Genomic DNA, 13,377 nt, shown 5'->3' with positions numbered 1-13,377 from the left:
TGAAAACCTTTTTCTAGCAATGAATTTCAGTGAATTAATTTAAATACAAAAATGTTTTCACTGCTTTATAATTTTTAAGTCTGAGGAGCAATTATGAAGAGTTGGCACTGGATGCTTATGCAAGTTGCTTAACCTCTCAGAACCTCCATTTCTTCATCTATAAAACTAGAAATAAGTAGCTTTCACAAAGGCTAATACAAAATGTCCTAGAAAAGGACATTCCCAGTAAATGTCATCTATCTATCTATCTATCTATCTATCTATCTATCTATCTATCTATCTATCTTTCCTCCCCTTCTCCACAGCTGAGCAGAAAAGTAAAATAAAATCAGGTATGTTAGCAAGCTGGCTCTATGGAACATAACCTTAGCTTCTAAATAAAACAACTTAACTCCCCTTTCTATCTTCTGAGGGAAGAGATTTGAATTCTTTCCCATACTAATTCCTGTTTTATATGGTTCAATATTTCACTACACACCAGTTTTTCAAATATTTAACAACTTAAAAATAATTCTACTAGTATTACATATTTCTATGGTTTTTTTATGTTCTGTCAAGTTAAAAAATTCTTTGTGGTTATAATAAGTATATTTTCCATTTTTATTTATTTAAAGGGTTTATTAATAACTCTAAAATTAACTTTGAATTAACTAAAATCACATAGTATGCAGTATGTATACGATTCTTTTTTCTCCACTGGAAAAATTTGTTATTTAGCTATTTATTTTAACTCACTAAACAGTGATTCCATTTTATTTTTATAATATTTACCTTATAATATATCATTATATAACTTATTTTTGGAGCTCCTATTCTGTTTTTCAATAGTCAGAAAACTATTTGGTAGAATAAGTCCTACCTTACTGCCACTTCTGTTCCAAATAAAAACTGACACTGTGCCCATTTATTTACTTAAACTTTTTACAATGGAAGTTTCAAACATACATAAAAGCATAAAAGAGAGTATAACATACCCACAAACGAGTCAATCAGCTTTAACAATGATCAACTCATGGTGAAACTTATTTTACCTACTCAACCATCCACTCCCATTTTATTTTGAAACAAATCTAAGACATCAAATTATTTTATCCACCAACATTTCAATATAAGTTCCCAAAAGATATTAATTGCTAAGCAATAAAACATAACCATTATCTCACCTATTATCTCTTAATTTCATGAAATAGCCAGTCAAGTATCTCAACTTCTAGTTATTTTGTGAATTTTTAAGTTTGTTTCAATGTTCAAATGAGATTCATGAATTGTGACTGGCTATCTTTCAAATTTATTTCAACCTATGATTCTTCTTTTTTATTTTCCTTGCAATTTATTTGTTGAATAAACTGTGTCAATTGTTCTATGAACTTCTCCGTCTAGTTTTGTTGAATACATTCCAAAGCTATAACTTATTTCTTACTTTTTGTACATTAATAGTTGGAGTTAGAGGACTGAAATGACTCAGGTTTGAATTTCTGGCACATACACTTTATGTGTGATGCTATCATCCATTAGGAGGCACTAAATGACAACCATAGCTATCAACCTCCAAATCTATTTAATCACAAAGGACTGCAAAATGGGTGCTATCCTATCACACATTTTCACTTATTACTTTGACTACTTCTAGACAAGACTGGACATGTTCAGGGGTGGGATGGCCATAGACTGGAATACTTTTAGATAGAGAAATTTTTCCTCATCTTTATGTAAGATAGCTATAAAAAATGAGTTAGTTCCCTAGCAGACTCCAATGGTGATTTTTAAAAAAGTTTTGTTAATGAATTTGGTGTGTTTCAATCAATTGTTGTTATTATCTTTATTACTGTTCAAATTTCCTTTATGTTGGCTCCTGAGTACTTTTCACAAAATTCTAATTGATTTTGACAGTTTCCTTTCCATTTGGTATTTTAGAGCCTTGTGGGTTTATCTTTGTATATTTCCTACCCCAGACCTATAGTCAGTCATTTCTCCAGGTTATTCCATTTAGAGTAAAAAGGTTGTAGGAAACCCCATTTTCAAAGTACTCATTTGTTTTTGCATATGAATTTACAATCATTTAATTGGGTTCCAAACCTAGTTTCAAAATGGAATATGGCCTATTTCTAAAATTATTCAAGTATTCTCTCAATTTTTATTAGATCGTTATACCACAGTCCTAAGTACTTTATATTTTTGGTTAAATAGTTCTTTAAACTGGGAACTTATAATGATATTTGTTCCATACTGGAAAATAATGCTAAAAATTATTTAGGCATGTTACTCAGTTATATACATATAACTACCCAAAGTATTAGTTATACTTTATTAAAGTAGATACCTTTGGGAAATAGAATAGGATTATGTTTTTCTTAACAATACTTATAGAACTGTATGACTCAATGTGTACTATAGTCTGAAGGAAAAAAGCCAATTAAAAAAAGATTTCAGTTCAAGTATTACTTCCTAAAACAAAACAAAAAAATGAAAAAACAATGTATCCTTATAGTGTCACATTTGTTAAATGAAATTTTTCAAGAGTAGGAACTGTGCCATGATTAGCACTTAAGAAATACTTTCTTAGTCTTAAGAAAACAACATAAAACTAGCCCATATTTATAGTTCTCAAAGTAAACAGGAATATCATATAACTTTGAAGTTTAGTAAAATATCATTATATAAGTTTACTCTCACTTAGGCTGTGAGTTAAATCACAGATTACTCTGTACATAGGGATTTGTCTTACAGTAGATCTAAAATACTAACAGTAATCTTTAAAATAACTTCTTTTTCCTTGATTAATCCTTATGTCAGATTTGCTAAATAGAAAAAAAAAAACTAAGGAGAAAGTTATATTTTAGCAATACTACCTTGAGTATAATATTCACATTGTCAATTTGAACTATTTAAAGCTGGAATATCCAAATGACTTTAAATTATGGGATTATTTCAACATGGTGTCACTTCACTATGGTTATCTGTATTATTTATGAGGTATTTATTTTTAGAAAAGATACAGATAAAACTGTTAGTAACTGACTCTACAATTGCTGTCAGTTACATTAAAATCTTTTCTCTTACCATTCTGTATGAGTTGAACATGGCCTCCTAATAGCCAGAAGAGAGAATCAGTCACAATTTGGAAAAAGTGCAGTATTTCATCTTTCTCTTCACCCTTCATACAAAAGACAAACCCAGCTTTCAATTTTGTAATTAGTTTCATTTTTTAAAAAATGACTTCTTTGGGGAGTTAGAAGACTCAGTTTTTGGATCTAAGAATTACATGGTATTGTAGTCCTTAATTTCTTAACTATAAAATTTGTGGTTACAGTATGTTACAGTAATCCTTATTCTACCTACTATAAATGTCTGTTATCTAGATAAAATAAGTAGTACAAAAGTACAAGTTGATACACAACAATTGTTATGCATCAGAATCACCTGTGAACTTTTTAAATACAACCATACATAGGCTTAAGCCCAAATATACTTGAATCACCAAAAATAAAGTCTGGACATCTGTACCTTTTACAGTTAGGTGGATGAATTGGTGGTTATGCAGACAGGTTGAAAACCACTGCAATATGCAAATAAAGATGTCAGTATGTAAGGCATTATTAATAGTGCTTTTCAGTTCCAGTTTTTATGAGGGCAGAGACAGAGTCATTTAGTTCCCTGTTATAACTCAATGTTCCAATACATAGTGAATGTTCAATCAATATTTATTCAATGAACAAATAACAATGTTTTTGTTTGTTTTTCCATTCTGGAAAGTAAGGTGAGATATTAGTCTAGATCAGCATTTTACAATGGAAAAATAAGAAACACTGACTCCACTGAAAATTTTTGTCATTTATTGGCCCTGCAACTTTTTTTTTTTTTTTTTTTTTTTGTAGGACTGGGGATTGACCTCAGAGTCTCACAGAGTGGATGCTCTTTAATACCTCCAGACAGAATGCATTGGAATTGTTTTCCCCATTCCCCCTGGGTTTTTTATTACTGAGCTACATTCTCTGGCCATTTTTCGTTTTGAAACAGGCTGGCCTTGAACTTGTGACCTTCCTGCCTCAGCACCCCAATTAGCTGGGATTACGTGTGTGTCACCATGTGTGGCTTGGCCATGTAACTTTCAAGGAAAGTCTTACAAAGGGCATTAACTTTAAACATATTCTGAATGTTTGTACTATATCAAAAAAGTGATGACAAGAGTAAAAATTTATGATAGCCATGATTATTCTCTGTAATAATGTTAAGTATTATCTTCTCATTATTCTAGGACAAAGTTAGATAAGTGCTCAGTAAACAAGCATGTGCTAACATAAATAGAACAACAAACCTCCCTCTTTAAAAAAAACAGTAAAACATAAGAAATGTTACATTAGATCTAAGAATTCCTTTGGTTCAGTAAACTGCCTTTGCCATTTTCACCCAGACACATCATAAAAGACATAGTAATTCTCAAGTGTTGTCAATCTCAAAAGGTAGGATAGCTGCATTTCCAGATTTCCTGCTTTCCTTAAAAAGCCCATTAGTTAGCTCAAATCAATTTGCAGCTTAGGTCACAGGTTTCTATACATGTCCAAGTCATCTACTACCTACGAAGTATCAAGTTTTTAAAAAATATGGTTGGGAAAGCTCCTAGGTAGACAGAATTAATAAAGAAATTTTCAAGTTTTCACTATGTCCTTTTTAACACCCTGTTTTAATTGTGCTTTATAGTCAAGTGGCCATATTTTTTCTGTAGCTGAGTTAATGCCTTTGATGAACTTATTAATGCACCTTTTATCTCTATACAAATTCAATAATAAACAGGAAATATTAATATTAAAGGACTATAAGTGAGAAGAATCAGAAATATATAGTTATAATGGAAGGAAATAACATAAAAAATAATGTCTATTACAGGTTGAGCAAACCGACTCTAAAAATCTGAAATCTGAAACTTTGAGCATCAAAGATTTTTAGATTTTGAATTTTTAGATTAGGGATGCTCAATCAGTGAATACTATGTGAATACTTCAAAATTCAAAAAATCCAAAATATGAAACTCTTCTGGTCCTATGTATTTCATGTAAGGAGATACATAATAATTATATCATATATTAATATGTAATGTTATTTATGAATGTATAATTATTAATGCCTTTAAATGGAAATATTAAATAAAAGTGCTTGGAAGAAAAGATAAAACATACGTAATGGTTTGAACTATTCATCAGACAGTAACCATCTTACAAGTGAGAAAAATAAGGTTCAATGAAATAAATAAGTTTGCTTAAAGTAACCAAAGTTAGTTTGTAGCACAACCCTAAAAGGAAATCAAGTCCAACAAAATTTCTCATAGCTTATGTTGCTTCAACTCACCCAAACTCAATTAAATCTAGCAAATATGTAAATATTTATTTAGTGGAAGTATTCCTCAAAATGCCAGTAGAGATGTCAGAAATGGAATCTGTGACCACTGAGTTGAATTCTCTGCCAACATTTCTCACACACAACCAGCATGTTATCCATGTTGCTTATTTCCTACTCTATTCTACTCGTGTAAATTTTTACTTAGTGCTTTTTAAAAATTCAAATACACCTGCCTTAGATTTTGTATATGAAATACCTAAGATGTTACCTACATTATTAGCCTGGGAATTTCTTGGGTATAAGACACGTTTATTCTTCATATAATCAAATCAAAATGCAACCTAATATAACATGTTGACTATTACAGACTGTGTTCCCCAAAATTCATATGTTGAAGCCCTAACCCCCAGTATGATGATAACCGGAAGGGGATGAAGTTCTGAGTGTGGTGCCCTCTTGATGGATTTAGTGCCCTTGTAAGAGGAGGAAGAGACATGAGACTCTCTCTAAACACACACACACACACACCCACACAAAGTCAGAAGAACATAGAGAGAGATGGTGACCATCTGAAAGCCAGGAAGTGGGTCCCACTAGTAAATGAATCTGTCGGTACCTTGGTCTTGGACTCCCTGAACTCTAGAACTGTGAGAAATAAATGTCTTGTTTTTTAAAGCCACTGAGTCTATTTGTTATAACAACCTAGCTAACTAAGATAATGGCTAAGTTCTCTCTCTCCATAATTCACAAAAGTAGTGAATTTTCTCAAACTTTGATGCAGCAAGAGTCCCAAAGGTATATAGAGCCAAACATGTAGACTTTGAGGCTGGAAGCAAACAGCAACTTTTATAAGAAGGGCTTTACAATGAGGAAAACTCACTTAAAGCAAGAGAATTATATTTAAAACTTGATAATGAATAATGGAATAAGTACCACAGAGAATCAAGTTACTCATATCTTCTCTGATGCTCATTTATGATGTCCATATTAAATGATAATGCTTATTAATTATATTTTTCTTTTAAAAGAAAGAATATAACTGAAAGGACTATCATGCCAAAATTTTCAGTTATGATTTACTTATAATCCAGATCTACACAGCTCATTGTTGTCCAACAGAAATATGTGAGTCATCTAGATAATTTAAAAAAGTTCTAAAAAATTTCTATTAGCAAAACTTTTAAAAAGTAAAAACAGGTGGATAAATGGTAACAATGTTTTATTTAGCCAAATTTAAAATATTAGCATTTTAGCATGAAATCAATATAAAGATTTATTTTTGCCATTAAGTTCTTAAAATCTGTATTTTAAACTTATAGCAGATCTCATTCTGGATGCTAAATTCCCATTGGAAACACAATGTGTATTAAAAGATTTTTTAAAATTTAAAAACTGGAAAAAGTAGATATGGTTTTCAGATGTTCCAAACCTAAGCTTACTAATTAATCACAACTTTTAAAATTTAAAATAATTAAAATCAATAAAATAAAAACTAGGTTCCTCAACAAAGGTGCATTAAGTGCTTAATTAGTAGAGGGTTAGTGGCTACCAAATCAGACTGTGCAGGGACAGACTATAAAGCCATAAAAATAGATGTTGCTACTTAAATTATTTAAATTTTGGGCAGAGCACCTAAAAAAATCATATCTTTAAGGTGACAAATATATGAGGAAATAAAAAACAGCCTTCTTAACTTCTGATTTGTGGATTTTCTCCACCCATCTAGCACACAGAGCCAAGGTTCCTCTCTTTGCACAAATAAACTCCATCTATCTCAGGCATCCCTAAGGCTCTGGACATGGCCACCGGATATTAACTCTAAAATGTCTAAGAGAGTTCATCCTCTATTGCTCTCTTTTTCAGAGTTTTAACAAGCATTCAAGCCTTTTCCAAACTATAGACACAGTCCTGACATGTCCTTTCAATCAAACCTTGATTTCATATTTTTAACTTGGACATTTCCACTTGAAAAATTCAACTAACTTCAAAGGAATTATGTTGTTTTTTTCACGTACTTTCTTTTCTTTTTTGGGGGTGGGTACCAAAGATTGAACTCAGGGGCACTCAATCACTGAGCCACATCCCCAGTTCTATTTTGTATTTTATTTAGAGACAGGGTCTCACTGAATTGCTTAGTGCCTCACTTTTGCTGAAGCTGGCTTTGAACTACAGATCCTCCTGCCACAGCCTCCTGAGGTGATGTGATTATGAGCATGTGCCACTGCACCCAGTTTCTCATGTTGTTTCTATATCTGGTTTCCTATTTCTGTTAAACATCTATGAGGCCTTAAAACCGTGAAGTCAGCTTAGATTTATCTCTAAAATGATATACATGATCCATTTAAAACCAGTGTCTGATATTATATCTTTTATATTCTTTCAATGTTTTTTTCATAATACCTCATTTAATTCTCTTTGTCCAAAGAATCAAGGCATTATCACCTTAGTTCTAACTTACTGAAATAGTCCAAAAATGCTTTCTTATCCAGCACACTCATGCCTTCTCAAAAGTCTTTTCTACTGTTTGTAGATTCAAGTTCAAACTCTTCTCTCTGAAATTCTATGCCCTTTGCAATCTTGTCCAACTTTACCTTTTAACCTTACAGAAAGATCAAAGTAATAAATTTAAGTCTGTAAGTATCTGTACAGGAATTCAAATATAGCCATACTTAATTTTTCTGTTCTGGTCTTGTCTCTTTCTCCTATGTTCTCATACTTCCAAACCTTATTCATTCTTTCCAGATATATTGGTCAAATACCATTGGTTCCTTAAGCTTTATTTCTAAACAATCTTCTTCACATTTGCTACTCCTCTTTCCCTTTATAAAACTTTTCTATTAGGTATAGGCCAGATAATATTTTAGGTGTTGCATTCAGTGTTGCAAACAACTGAAATTTACTGTTGTAGAGTGAACACAGTCATGGGTAATATATAAACAAATGGATGGAGTTGTGTTTCAATAAAGTTTATTTTATAAAAACGGAGTAGATTTGGCTTACAGACCATAATTTGCTAGCCCATGCTTTTGTTGACCAAAATGATAAATTATGGAAAAAATGTAAAAAGCAATATTCTGAAGATCCTAAAGAGAAAACAAAGACACATAGATATAACCTGAAAGAAAACATATTGGCTAAGATACAGATTTATCTTGTGTGATGGTTAATTTATGTTTCATCTTCACTGGTCATGGGGTGCCCAGATATTTCACCAAAACACTATTCTGGGGGGGCTGGGGAGATAGCTCAGTTGGTAGAGTGCTTGCCTTACAAGCACAAGGCCCTGGGTTTGATCCCCAGTACCTCCAAAAACAAACAAAAAAAACACTATTCTGGGTGTGTTTGCAAGAGTACTTTTGGATAAGTTTCATATTTAATGTTTTAGACTAAGTAATATCAGTGAGCTTTGCCCAATCAGTTCAGGGCCTAAAAAGAACAAAAAAACTAATTCTCCTTCAAATAACAGGAAATTTCTCTTGCCTGGCTTCTTATGAGCCAGCCAGACTTAAAGGGAAACACTGTTTCTTCCTGAGTCTCGAGACTGCTAGCCTTTAGATTGGCACTAGGCCATCAGCTCTATTGGTTCTCAGGCTTTTGAACTCAGACTGGAACTATGCCACCACCCAACTACAGATACTGGGACTTGTCAGCTTCCCCATTTGCCAATTCCCACTGCCTCTGCTCTCCCACCCCCCAAGAAGAAAGGGAAGGAGAGTGGAAGGATTCAGAAGGTGGCTCCTATTTGTCCTGTTTCTCAGGAGAACCCTAAAAGATCTGGCTTTTCTGTTAAGAGTACTTACCAGTGTTTGTGTAACAAAGGGAAATGACTGTAAACAAAATCACAAGGAAAGGGGTTCAAAAGAGCTATAATCTAACACCGTCATTCTTCACAGAACTAAAAAAAATCAATTCACACACACACACACACACTACCCTCAAATTACCAAAGCAATCCTGAGTAAAAATGAACAAAGCTGACCTCAAATATGTAAGAGGATAGTAACCAAAGCAGCATGGAATAGGTATAAAGTCATATAGACCAACAAAACAGAATAGGTATCCCAGAATAAATCCATAGTTGACTGATTTAAAACAAAATTGTCAAGAATGCACAGTGGAGAAAGGACAGATTCTTCAATAAAGGGTACCAGGAAATCTAAGTATCTGCATGCAGAAGAATTAAGAAACCTGTATCTCATCATATACAAAAATCACCTTGAAATGGATATAAAAGACTTAAATGTTAAGACCTGAAGCTATGAAACTACTAGAAGACAAAATAGAGAAATGCTTTAGGACACTGGAATGGGTAAGAATTTTTTGGCTAAGACTTCAAAAGATTAACAAATAACAAGCAAAAATTGACAAACAGGACTACATCAAACTAAAAACCCTCTGCCCAGCAAAGGAAACTATCAATAGAGTTAAAAGACAACCTACAGAATGGGGAAAATATTTGCAAGCTATACGTCTGACAAGGGGTTAATCCAGAATACATAAGGAACTCAAAATATTTAATGGCAAAAAAACAAAACAAAACCAACTAACTACAAACAAACAAAAACTGATTACAAAATGAGCAATGGACTAACAGGACATTTCTCAAAGGAAGACATACAAATGGCCAACAGGTACATGAAATGCTCAACATCACTAATCATTAGGGAAATGCCAATCAAAACCACAAGGACTTACTGCCTGGCTAGCTAGAATGGCTGTTATCTAGAAGATGAAAGTGCTGGCAAGAATGTGGTAAAAAGGGAACCCTTAAACATTGTGGGTGGGAATGTAAATTAGTACAACTATTATGGAAAAGAGTATGAAGGTTCCTCAAAAAATTAAAAATATAACTACCATATGATCCAATAACTCCACTAATAGATATTTATACAAAGGAAATGAAATCAGGAGGTCAATTAGAAATCAGTATTCCCATTAATTCATTGTAGCACTATTCACAATAGCCAATAAATGGAAACAGACTACAAGTCTATCAACTCTTGAATGAATAACTTGGTGCAGTGTGCATGCCTGTAAGCCCAGCAACTTGGGAGGCTATGGCAGAAGAAGCACAAGTTTAAGGCTAAGCTTCACCAACTTAGCAAAACCCTGTCTCTACAAACAAACAACGAACAAAAAAGGGATGGGATGTAGTTCAATGGTAAAGTGCCCATGAGTTCAATCCCTACTATCAAGAAACAAAAATCGAATCTGATGAATGAATAAAAAATGTGGTTCATATATAGAATGGAATACTATTCAGTCATAAAAAAGGAAAATATTCTGTCATTTGCAACAATATGGCTAGAACTCAATGTCATCATGTTAAGTGAAGTAAGCCTGGCACAGAAAGACAAACACTGCATGATCTCACTCATGTGGAATCTTAAAAAAAAATCTCAGAGAAGTTGAGTGGAAAAGTGGTTGCCAGAATCTGGGAAGCATAGCAAGAGGAGAGAAATGGGGGGAAAGTTGTTATATTTAGATAAGAGAAATAAGTTCTGGTGTTCTATGACACAATATGGTGACTATAGATAATGATAATGTGCTATGTATTTCAAAAAGCTAGAAAACTGAATTTTGAATGTTATCACCATAAAGAAATAATGAATGTTTGAGTAGACAGATATGCATACCCTGATTTAAACATTGCACAACACATAGGTGTATTAAAACATCACATGGCACCTCATAAATATATAAATTTTGTGTCAATTAAAAAAAAAATCAACTACTGTAGAATTAGGCTGAAGAATCAGAAGTTGGAGTTTGGGGCTGCCAGAACATCTTGGAATCAAGTGAGCCACAAAATAGGGAGTTCTAAAATCTATTTATAAATTTCCATTGAATTCTTGATTTCTATACTGTACACGTGTGAGAAGAAACTCCCAGGAGTCCAGGGGAAGTTTGAAACAAATTAACAGCAATTTCATAATCCACTCAGTGTTGGGCATACAGAGTTTGGAGTTCAACTTCTTCCTAGTTAGATAATCTGAATTAACAACTTTTAAACTAAAGGAGCAGATCTAAGAAGTAAGTACTATAAACCAGACTAAAGGCAATACTCTAATCACAAAACTAGAGTAACTCTACCCTGAGAAAAGCTAAAACCAAGGGTCTATAAACTCAACCAATCTGCCAGAATTTAGTTGCTCTCAAGAATTTTCACAAGAAAATAGCATTTCTATAATGTATCAGTCACAGTGTTCACTATAAAACAAAAAATAATTACACAAGAGAAGCAGAAAAATCTGAACCAGCATAAAGAGAAAAGACAGTTAATAGAAACACTCTCAAGTGATCTAGGTATTAGATTTGTAAACAAGAACTTTTCAATAAATATGGTAAAGAATCTTTAAGAAAAGTTGGGTATGATAAGTGAAGAAACAGAGAATTCCACCCATTATGAAAACTCTAAAAGAGAAACAAAAAGAAATCACAGAACTAAACAATATAATACATGAAACAAAAATTCATTAGGCAGGAATTTTAACAGATTAGACATCTCAGAATACAGAGTCAGTGAACTTGAAGGAAGACCAACAGAAATCCAAACTGAAGTAAACAACAGTAATAAGATGAACAGAGCCTTAACAAGCTGGAATCCCCAAGAGAAAGGAAAGAGAATAGGGAGAAAAAAAAATTTGAAAAAACATTGGCTGAAAATTTTCTTAATGTGAATAAATATATATGAAGTTCAGTAAGCCCCAAGCAAGATAAATATATATAAAGAAATTCACATTAATGTTCATCAAAAAAAACCTGCTGAAAACCAAAGAAAATAGGAATGTCTGAAAGGCAGCCACAAATAAAAAGGGCATATTATATAAAGGGGAGTGACAACAGTAATGAAGGTTGAATGTATAACAGAAACAGGAGATACTAGAAGACAATGGTACAAAATCTTTAAAGTGCAAAAAGGAAAAACAAGCCAATATAAAGCATACAAAGAGTCACAAAAGAAGTCTGAAAATAATCCAATGAATTAAAATTATATAATGTTATCTGACCACAATAAAATTATATTAACAATTGGTAACAATAAATTATCCAGAAAATCTTCAAATATTTAGAATTAAGCAATATATTTCTAAATTTATGGGTCAAAGAAGAGTTCATTTAGCATCTAGCACAATGTACAAAAAAAAAAAAACAAAAAACAAAAAAAACTTGTTAAACTGAAAAGATTCCTAAGCTTGAAGTGAAATGTCTTGATTAGAGAAGAGATTTGAAAGGTCATTTTTATTATTCTTCACCATTGGAGCTACTGAGAAAAGTTCTAGGCCTAGAGAACAAACTTTCTTCCATATATAGAGTGGAATGACAAGATAATTGAAGTAGAAAGTGTTTTAGGAAGACACTATAGATATAAGTGTCTATGAGTTATGCCCAAAATTGAGCAAAAGTCATACAGTATTGCCTTAGCTAGCATATAAAAAATTTCAGAAGTAGAGATAATTTTTTATTGTGATTTTAAAAAATGTTTAAATCTTCTACCCTAATTGCACTTTCAGTCAAATATTGCACACTTGAAACATAACATGGACACAGTCTCAGGAATTAAAATGATTTGGCAATAAACACAAAACACTTTTAAACACATACTTTAGCTGCATTGATGAAACACGTTTGCAATCGTCTCCCCAAAACGAGAAAATTTTCTGCAGCTGATGGAAGTAATTCCTTGTAAAATTCCTCTGCATCTTCTCCGGGGTCTAAGTCCACACAGCAATGGCTTAAATAATAATGTGAGTTTATGTTAATCATAAATATTAATTGAATGCTCTTTTATAGACATTGTGCCTTAATGAGTATCTCTGCTTTTGTTGCCAAGTCAATAAAAAAACTTATTGGAAAACTAGTCTAACAACTTTCTAGAAAAGTATGTCACAGTGTGGGTCTTGTCTGTATTTAGGGCCAGGATTCATAGATCCTAAAAACCAACATGTCAGTCATTCAGGAAATGAAAGACACTTGGCTCACAATAAAAAGAAATGAGCTGAGTTTTTGGTGAACTGGCCTCAGTCACTCTAAAAGTCATAA

General features: G+C 32.5%; 1 protein-coding gene and 1 non-coding gene across 4 annotated transcripts in view; one reads left to right on the top strand and one right to left on the bottom strand.

Moving 5' to 3' along the window:
• Iqcb1 (IQ motif containing B1) overlaps positions 1–13,377 on the bottom strand; it is a 56,975-nt gene that overhangs the window by 37,879 nt on the left and 5,719 nt on the right. For all 3 annotated transcript variants that reach the window (XM_047564703.1, XM_047564701.1, XM_047564702.1), the window contains 2 exons: positions 12,940–13,069; positions 3,061–3,154 (listed from right to left, as the gene is read on the bottom strand). In XM_047564703.1, the coding sequence (XP_047420659.1) occupies positions 3,061–3,154; positions 12,940–13,069 (224 nt within the window). The remainder of the gene's footprint in view (positions 1–3,060; positions 3,155–12,939; positions 13,070–13,377) is intronic.
• On the top strand, positions 8,570–8,642 carry Trnav-uac (transfer RNA valine (anticodon UAC)). The gene has a single exon. It is a non-coding gene; the product is annotated as a tRNA-Val (tRNA).

Source organism: Sciurus carolinensis, chromosome 9 (genome assembly GCF_902686445.1).
Source record: "Sciurus carolinensis chromosome 9, mSciCar1.2, whole genome shotgun sequence".
NCBI lineage: Eukaryota > Metazoa > Chordata > Mammalia > Rodentia > Sciuridae > Sciurus > Sciurus carolinensis.
The sequence above is the reverse complement of the archived record's forward strand: the minus strand, read 5'-3'. Positions and strand labels throughout refer to the sequence as shown.